This window comes from Xyrauchen texanus, chromosome 15 (assembly GCF_025860055.1).
Source record: "Xyrauchen texanus isolate HMW12.3.18 chromosome 15, RBS_HiC_50CHRs, whole genome shotgun sequence".
Lineage (NCBI taxonomy): Eukaryota > Metazoa > Chordata > Actinopteri > Cypriniformes > Catostomidae > Xyrauchen > Xyrauchen texanus.
Window position 1 is genome coordinate 40704785 of NC_068290.1, and position 10373 is coordinate 40715157.

The 10373-nt window shown below is 41.0% G+C and overlaps 1 protein-coding gene across 1 annotated transcript in view; it reads left to right on the forward strand.

The window, feature by feature from the left end:
* Positions 1-8755, forward strand: part of LOC127655530 (glutamate receptor ionotropic, kainate 3-like) — a 226605-nt gene extending 217850 nt beyond the window's left edge. Inside the window, exons 14-16 of the mRNA XM_052143414.1 lie at positions 2937-3162; positions 3379-3629; positions 8263-8755. Of these exons, the coding sequence (XP_051999374.1) occupies positions 2937-3162; positions 3379-3629; positions 8263-8691 (906 nt within the window). The 3' untranslated portion in view covers positions 8692-8755. The remainder of the gene's footprint in view (positions 1-2936; positions 3163-3378; positions 3630-8262) is intronic.
* Positions 8756-10373: the final 1618 nt, after the last annotated feature.

Below are 10373 nucleotides of genomic sequence, written 5' to 3' on the forward strand. Positions count from 1 at the left end.
GTATGTATTTAAGCTATTTGGATTAGGGGACACTAGAAATGTCCTCATAAACCACATTTATAGCATAATACCCTTGTAATTACCAGTTTGTAACCTAAAACAAATTCCTCATAAACCCGCACACACACACACACACACACACACACACACACACACACACACATATTCTGTTACACTTCTAAATCAGAAAAAATTATGAATAAATAATAATGTTTTTTTTTCTACTTTTGAGGAAATGCTGTGCCAATTTCCACATTTGTGGACATTATGTTTATCAGCGTACTTATGCACAAAACCTGTGAAACCAAACAGGTTTCAATGAAAAAACTTCTTACCAAAGGCACTTTTGTTGGCGCTGCATCCATAGGAACGTTTTAAAGAAATCAACGGCAGGCTGTTGTGTCACGTGACTCGGTGCGCTAGAAGTTTAACCCTTAAATGTCTAGAGTCTTGTGAACAGCATTCAGTTGGTTAAAATGTATTTAAATTATGCAATTCACCTTATGTGCCAGAGAAACAAGTGTGCAGCCATCTTGAACATGTTGATTTTGAACTTCCGTTCTAGCGGTTCTATATAGAAATCTATGATGTTGATGTCAAAGTGTAATTAGCTAGCGAAGTGCATTTACAGGTTATAGAGTTGTCAAAAGTTATCATGAGTATTTTAAAGTGTTCAGGGTGTGTCATAACAACTGGAAGCAGAACAGATGGTGAGGCTAGGGCCATTCTTCCCAGAAATGTTCATAGAAATATTTACACATGTTAATCTTGCTGAAAATAAAAGCAGTTGAAGGTGAGAGGACGTTTCTTTTTTGATGAGTTTACATGTGAAAGAGTAGGTACGAAAAAACGAACATTTAGAGTGACAGAAAAAACACCTCACTAGCATTTTCACGTAGTAAAGGGGTGCTGTAAACATCAACTCTTGGAGAAAAATACTTTCTGTGCTCCAAAATGTAAGCCATTTCTATCAACTCTTCTTAGTAGCTTCAATGCAAAACAAAGGTTAAGAGACAAAACACAGAAGTGTGGACCGCTAAAATAGGGAAGCCATAATACAACATCCACAGTAGCTCCATCCATAAATTGTTACATTTTACCCATTTTTACATGGTATGAAGCAATTTTTTCTTGTCTAGCTAAAGAATGTTTTGAAGTACAGTATATTTAAAATAGAAATACAGTAATGTCAAAATTTCAATTTCAATTTCAAATGAATGCATCAAGGTGACCAAGCACCAAATTGGCTGAAATTCTATTATAGTTGTTCTGATTTTCTTATTAGACGTCTCTTTCTGATATTTAAAGTAAAAGTGTCTGGGTGTCAGAGACTGTAAATTGTCGAAATCCCAAACTGGGTGGGATGGACCTAGTATGCCATTCCATGTCTACTACTGTATGTACAATAGGACAAACACAGCTGTGGTAAAAACAGATTACAACTGCAATAATCCAGTGCACAGAGTGACTGTTTAGGAAGTGTCAGCTGGATCACTCCAGTTGCTTATTCATTCTTGTGCAGTCCAGTGTTGAAGCCAATTCCCAGCCACTTTTAATTAAATTGAGAGACACCAGGGAAAATAACATTTGAAGGGGGAGGCAGAATAAAAAGGTTCTCAAGGTTAAGAGAGCAGCAGCAAAACCAGCACGCTGTAGTGTGAAGCAGAAAGTCTCACCGTAATGGAGCTAAGACTCAGGAGGAAATAAATGTTCTTTATGACAGAGTGTGAGAATCCTGTCCATATGTGTGTGGACTGGACCTGATGAATTTTCTACAAAACTGTCTGATTTGAATGGCATGATCATCTGTTGAATGACATTAAGGAATGTTAAGGCATCAATGCAAGTTTAGCTCAAGCAGTGTCATTTGTAACAATGTTGATAACCACCAAATTCAAATTGACACGGCTCTCGTTTATAAATATATATATATATATAATATTTTTTTTTATAGTACGGCACTTTAATGGAAGAAAATAAGGCCAGTCCATTAACACAAAAACACACTGTAAATAACAGTTTAGCCTCAAGACTTGAACAATATACATGTTAACATGATTTTAGTGTGATAAAATTGTTATATTTGGTACCAGGATTTCAGAGTTTCTTTGTCATGACAACGCAATAGGATATATCATGTAACTTTACACAGATAAGGTTAGCAAGCGATTTTATCACACTAGAATCATGTTAGCATGTATAATGTGTACAACTTGTTTCTATACAGTACTTTTGAAACAGTGTTTTTTTATATATATATTCCATTTTTCTCCCAATTTAGAATGCCCAGTTCCCACTACTCACCTCAATCTGGGTGGCAGAGGACAAGTCTCAGTTGCCTCTATTTCTGGGACCGTCAATCCGGTCATCTTATCGTTTGGCTCGTTGTGCATGACACCGCGGAGACTCACAGCATGTGAGGCTAATGCTACTCTCCGCAATCCACACCCAATTTTTCCACATGCCCCATTGAGAGCAAGGACCACTAATCGTGACCACAAAGAAGTTACCCCATGTGACTCTACCTTCCCTAGCAACCGGCCAATTTGTTTGCTTAGGAGACCTGGCTGGAGTCACTCAGCACACCCTGGAATCGAACTCGCGACTTCTGGGATTGTAGTTAGTATCAATACTTGCTGAGCTCCATAGGCCCCCGAAACAGTGTTTTTTTTTTTGCGTTTATGGACCGGCCCCACTTACTTTAATTGATATGCTCTAATTGCAATTTTTGCTTCTTATTTTTTTATATAAATGTGGGGCGCATTGAAATAATTGTTTGTGATAATCAACATTATAACACAAATTCTTCTAACTTTATGGAAAATATATTGTTCCTGTTGGCCACCAAGCGTAGCATTCTCCATGTACACCTAAATATAGTATATGATCAAAAATAAACTTATGTTGGTTTACTGCATGGTGTGTTACTCTTTCAGAAATCACGTGTGTCTACGTTTGAGAAGATGTGGGCTTTTATGAGCAGCAGACAGAGTACATCATTCGTAAAGTCCATTGAGGATGGCATTCAGAGAGTTTTGAAGTCTGATTACTCTTTGCTTATGGAGTCAACTACTATTGAGTATGTGACTCGTAGGAACTGCAATCTAACACAGGTCGGAGGCATTCTCGACAGCAAAGGTTACGGCATCGGCACCCCCAAAGGTAAAAACCAGCAATATAACCAGCAGAATGAAATATAGATAAATAGTTGAAGAGAGCTGTAAGGAATAATTCACTAATATATGTATCTTATTTCACCAATAAATAATTTGATTTATTTCTTAAATTAAATGTATAGCCATTTAAATAAAACCACTTTCATCTCAGTAGATGAATTTCTAATAAAGATGTTTATCTATTAATGTATTTGTTTCCCAGGTTCCCCATACAGGGATAAAATCACAATCGCTATACTCAGCACTCTGGAGGACGGTCGTCTTCACATGCTCAAAGAGAAATGGTGGAGTGGCAGCAGCTGCCTGGAGGATGAGCGGTATGAGACGGGTCCAATGGGCATCCAGAACCTGGGTGGCATCTTCATCGTGCTGGCATCTGGTCTGGTGCTCTCAGTGTTTGTGGCTATAGGAGAATTCATCTACAAACTCCGCAAAAATGTAGAACGTGAACAGGTGAGACTGATTGTAGGGAGAAATCCTAATGTGATGCCTAATAGATGTGCTATTACTTTTCTAATTGATTAGATGTATGGGTTATACATTTTTGCCTAATGGACAATAAAACAGTTGAGAAAATCCCATAGACTTACATTATAGGAGAAACTCAAGCCATATCTAGAGACAAAAAGATCACAGACACAAATCCTGGCAATGAGTTTTGCATGGCCAAGCATGACTCAGAGAACTAGTTTTCTTGTAATATTGTCATTCAGTACTATTCCACATGCAGATTTTAGACATGCACAATGAAGACATTCAGCTGGCAGAGTAAGTCTGAAACACGTTCATGCCTGATAACATCACAGACATTGATCTGCTATATAAGTGAGAGATGAAGAACTGATCAAACATCAAAAAGCACAGCAAGCGAATCACAAAATCGCTCCCTTCTTATGTAGACACATTTCACAGCCACTGCAGGAGGTTGACATTTAACTACTTTTATCATGTGTGTATGTGTAAAACCATGCTCTAGAATGAGAATATTTTAATCAAACATCTCACTGAAATGAATTGCACCCTCTGATAGCATCATTTATTTGAATGCACTGTGTTGTTCAAGTGCCCGATTCACTAAAAGAATTCTACTAATCATAACAGCATAAAAACAACCTCAAAATATGTGCTGTACGCAATTTGCACAGCACTACTCCCCATCGTGTAGACTGGAAACGATAATAGCACAGGGAAATAGCGCTGGCTTTTGTGAATAAGGTATAATATGCCAAATTTACAAACAGTAGAAAGCTTTCAGGTTAAGTAGGACAATGACTTAAATAATCAGGATGGAGGACTGTACCAGCACTGATAGACCTGGATAAACTAGATTGTGGGTGTTGAATTTGCCCCATATTGTTTTTGTGCCAGAAAGATTGGCTCTGATTCAATTATGTTTAGTATAAAGTATACTGCATATACTGTATTCACATTCTAGAGGTTTCCAATGGGGTTCAAGTCTGGGGATTGAGCTGGCCATGACAGGGTCTTGATACAGTTGTCCTCCATCCACACCTGGATTTATCTGTCTGTGTGGCTTGGAGCATTGTCCTGCTGGGAAAAAAAAAACAATGAACATTGTCAGAGCAGAAGGAAGCAAGTTTTCTTCCAGAATAATCTTGTATGTGGCTTGATTCATGCATCTAACACAAATACGAATCTGCCCGATTCCAGCCTTGTTGAACATCACGATTCTCCACCTGGTCATCTAATGGTTAGACTGAGACCTGGAGAGGACTTCAAGCCACAGTGTCCATGTACCCACTTTGAAATTTGGTGAAGGATTTGTGATGATTTTGGGGTGCTACAGCAAGGCTGGAATCGGGCAGATTCGTCTTTTTTGAAGAACACGTGAATTTAGCCACGTACAAGGTTAGACTGGAAGAACAAATGCTTCTGCTCTGACATCTGACAATGTTCCCAATTCTGAGGATTGTTTTTTCCAGCAGGACAATGCTATATATACATACAGTATATATATATATATATATATATATATATATATATATATATGGAGGGAACGAGACATTGTGTCGATTGTAGTGACACAAAGGGCTTCTTTCGGGAGCCTCGGATACCTCTGAATATGAAAAAGGCCAATGCCAAATTGGCGAAGAGTATTTGCATGTCCCGTCCCCGGACATATGGGTATAAAAGGCAGGATGTGCCTCTGTTCAGTCAGGTTCTGCACTGAAAAGCCGAGAATAACGTTCGGCCATTACAGCGGCTTAGTACAGTTTTGTGGCAAGGGGGACACATGTCTCATTCCCTCCATCAGGGAATGGGGGTTACACTAGTAACCTAGACGTTCCTCTTCTGTCACTCACTCGATGTTGTGTTGATTGTAATGACACAAGGGGTCCCTATAATAGCGCCCCCTACACTGACCGTGTTACGTGATCTGCTGTTGCTGGTGCAGCAGTCTGTAGTGTGCCAAAGGCACATGAGCATCAGACTGCACGTAACCCTCCCCGACACCCCACTAAGACGTCATATTGTTTTTATTAGGTTCCCGACATCCGGCCAAGGATTCCCTTGGGGGGTGGGAACAAGCAATGTGGCAACCATGGGAGCAGGCCGCACCAGTCGCAGCCTTTTCTCTATGTTTCTCCTCATAGAGTGTTAGATGTGGCTGGGGCCATCTAGCTATAACATGCATCGGGGAAGGCGTTCTTTTCCAACTCCTATTCTTTCAGGGGGAAAAGACCCCATGGAGACCACATCCTGCCCAGGCTGGGGGGAGGTTAAATGAGGCGAATACCTCACATGGGTTTTTTAGCCACATGTGGAAGTGGCACAGTGGTAGATTCTACCTGCCGCGAGGGAGGAGTTGCTACAAGCACACCGACCGGGGGGCAGAGTGGACTGCCCAAGAGAGACACGGGTCTGCCGGTAGGAGGACCGTACTGTGGAAAATACACACAGGGGGATTAATCCATGAAGGCAAACCCTGTGGAGCACCTATTCCAGTACAGAGTAATTAGTATCCGTAGTGGGTCTGGTCGGGAATTCCTCCGCTGAATTCGCAGCTAGGGAGGAAAGACTTCCAGGGAGCGTGAGTTTAGTGGACTTTCCTGGGATAAACAGCGCATGTGATTGCCTCAGGGAAGGGCACTAGCGCAAGCGGTACACCCGGTCAGTCCTCATGTGTTACCGAGTTCTACATGCTCGGCCTGACAAAACATGGGACGAAACAGACTGTAGAATCTCATAAATTCATTGGTTGTCATCCAGCCCGCTGGTCTACAGTTGTCTGCTAGAGAGGTGCCGTTGGCCAGTGCCCATGAGGATACCACACTTCTTGTAGCATGTGCTCGAACCCGCAAGGGGGCGGGCAAGGCCAGGGTCTGATAGGCCATGGTGTCGACTACCCAGTGGCCAATCTTGTCCACGAAACCAAACAAAGAGCTGCTCAGAGAGTCTAAAGCTCTGTGTGTGGTCCAAATATGTATGAAAAGAACATACCGGACACAGCAACAATAAGGCTGGGTCTGCCTCCTCATGGGGCAGCGCTTGCAGGTGCACTACCTGGTCCCAAAAAAGGGGTCGTAGGAACCTTGGGCAAGTAGCCCGGTCGTGGTCTTAGGATGACATGAGTATCTGTCAGACCGAACTCCAGGCAAGTGTTGCTTACAGAGAACGTTTGCAGGTCTCCGACCCTCTTCATGGAAGCGAGTGCAATCAGTAGGGCTGTCTTGTAGGAGAGGGTACTTAGCTAAACTGATTCTCTGAAGGCCCGTAAGGACCATGGAGAGATCCCATGAGGGGAACAGGCATGGCCTGGGAGGGTTCAGCCGTCATCATATATGAACGTCTCGTCTCCTGCTCCTAAATTTTAAAAGAGCGGTCTGAGCCAGAGACTGAACTATGTGTTACAGGCAGCCTGATCTCATGAACAGTAGGTGACGGTGGCAAACATTTTGCAAAACAAAATGACATGCTTTATTACACATTTTACTTCAGTTTCCCAGTGAAATATCCAGTGGGGGGTGCCAAAAGCGAGTGAAATGGTGTCATAATCAGACAAGGTTTTTAAGGTGAATGTTAGACGGAGGTTTTAATGAGTAAAACATACCTCCCTAACCTAAAACTTTAACCTAACCCTAACCAATAGTGTTCTAAATGCAAATAAGAGGTAGTGAAAAAAAACATCCTTACTCTTTACCAATGCCTAATCCTAACTGATAATGTCATAAACGCAAATGAGAGGTAAACAAAACCGACATCCTTATTCTAAACCAATACCTAAACCTAACCGAATGTTTGGAAAAAGCAACACATTTTCTGAAGTAACCACGCCATTTAATTTGCTTTCAATGACACTTACTGTAGATCTCACGCATCTCACTTGCGTGTTTGGCTGGGCTTCAACCATAGCAGTCTGTGATAAAAATACAATAAAAATAAGTGTTTATAATGTAACGATCAGCCGTTGTTTTCGTGATTTGTGTAAAAGTGATTTAAACTGCAGTGAAACGTAGAATACGGCATGTAAAATTCAGTTTGCAAAAATGTAGTTATAGTAACATTCATTCTATAAGACTAGGTTGGTGACAGGCCTATTCAGGCTACATATATACAGTACATATATACATACATATTCCATATTTCCTAAATAACAACAACTCTCTTAAAATGAAAAAAGTGGATGTTATCATTGTCTTCCGTCTTCTAACATATGTTAGTTTTTTACGACTCTTTAAATCCCTTATTTGTTTTAGAATATCAAACATAAACAATAAAATTAGTAATCCAAAAGTAATCTAAAAATAATTAGATTTTTACCTAATAGTGTCATTTTAAATATTACGTTACTGTTTTTTGTTGTTTAGTAGTGTAAATTTTGTTGTATAATTTGTAATCAGTACCAAATTACATATCAGAAGTAATCTACCCAGCACTGCTTGACTGTAGTTTAACTAATTTAAATGATAGATTGTACCTTGTCGAGCTGCAGAGAAAAAAAAAGACATTTAATGTGCAGACACTAGCAAATTGGCTTCCACATCTAACTGACGTGAATGTACTTACCCCCTCTTTTGTCTTTGCACTTCCCCCCACCACCATGTGTCTTTTTTTCCATCAAGAGGTCTTTCTTCAGTGCGGTGATAGAAGAGATCAGACTGTCGTTCATGTACAAGAGACGAGTGAAACACAAGCCCCACCCCCAGCCACCAGCCACAGCGAAGACAGACGCAGCGATCAACATACACTCCTTCAACGATTGTCGCCTGCCCGGAAAGGACAACATGAGTTGCAGCACCGCAATGACGCCCGTATTTCCATGACTTGCCTGGGCGATGGCCACCTAAGGCATGTTCCCGGCACCGTGCCGGAGAGCAGGGACTACGGTTCCGAAATGATCACATCATTCACCATCAACCGTAGAGACATCCGACACCAAATGGCCAGTCAAAATGGTGGCAGTAGCAACAAACCAGGTAGTGACCACATCCTCAAACCAATGTATCCCACCATGCCATTGCGAGAGGGCGGCCGATCGGTATCCTTCCTGTGAGAGTGGCGCGCCACGTCTCGGAAACAGATCTGCGCCAGAGTCTGATGTTTACAAATGGCACTCCAACGCAAAGCTCACAATCTGAAACGTGGAACTTGAAGGAGCCCCCCCAATACAGTGAAAATCTAAGTTTCTCATTGGAACAAAATGAAAATGTTGAATATAGGCTTTTCTGAAGCATGGCAATAAATGAAACTATAGACAGACACAGAGGGGAGTAGTTTTCTTAGAGTATCATTTATTGCACATAAAATTCATTTTCAAGAGTTCTGACAATTCATGTTTTTATTTTGTCAAACGCTGTGGGCGTTTTCATAGGAGGCAATGTACATTACAGTGTGTCGGACCGTAGGAGAATTTAGTTTAGTATGCTGTTCTTTAGCAGCCAATGTGATATTAGAAACCCCTTAAACTGCAAGTTCCTGCAGGCTACAGAGAGTGTAGCACCCTCCTTTGTTCACGGAAATGCAGAAATACACAGGGTTGATTTCATTCAAGCCACCTAAATAAATTGTGGTTCAAATAGCTAGACTTTTTGTTACCCTCAAACGCATAACAATTCTGCACAGCCTGTAAAGTCATTTCATAGTGCTTACAGGCAAGACTTACAGACATTTTGATTTATTTGCGTTTCATACTTTGCCAGCAGATGTTTTTTACACAGCAAGATTTAATGGTAATGACGGATAAACACAACAGTTGCCAAAGATCTGTCATCCAAATGGATTTAGACACTTGAAATGCAGTTTTCCCTGCAAACAAGAAAGCGAATGACACATTGACTCGGTTGTGTTCGTTAAATGATTTATTCCTGAGAATCACTGGCCTCATATCAAGTATATTCCCTTGCATACAGAGGATTTACGTACATATACAGAGGATTCTCAACAACAGGTTGGCTTTTGCAATCTGCATCAGTGTAGAGCCCCATCTAAGTCAACTTGTTTGAAGTAAATAATTCAGTATGGCTTGGCCTTCATCTCAATATAAAATGTGAATTATCTATATTTTTTTTAACTTTTGCTTTGTTGTTAAGAGTTGGGTTTGAGAGTTGTCAAGTGAATGGAATGAGCTGTTCCAATCACCACAAACAAACACAATGTTTTTGCATAAAGTAGTAGTTCACCCCAAAGTCATCATTTACCCTTATGTTATTCCTAGCTGGTCTTTTCCATACAACAAAAGTGGTTGGCAAAGCTGGACTGGCATTCTGGCATATTCCCGGTGGGCCAACGCACTTTGGAGCCGATCAGGGCGGAATGGCCAGCGGGTGAACCGAGCGGGCTGGTGGGTCGGCTGCGAAACGTGCCGAATGGGCCGTGATAAGCAAAAATGAGCTGCCGCGTTATGCAACACAGACCACAAAACGGCACCGCAATATGCAGATAAGGACAGCGGACAGCGACCGGCTTCTGACAGCTATGCTAGGGTGGGCTGTGGGATATCATAGATGGGCATTTGGGACGGGGGAACTAATATTGGCATTAAATTCATTCATTTTCTTTTATAGAATAATTGCATGTACAGCTGTGAAAAGCACTTTACAAATACATTTGACTTGACTCATAAGATTGAAGTAATGGAGATAGTATACACTTTTAGATCATTTAGAATTACAGCCTTAAAGCTATTTATTATAGCTTTTAAGTTAAAGTTATTTTCATGGCAAACATAGATTAGTT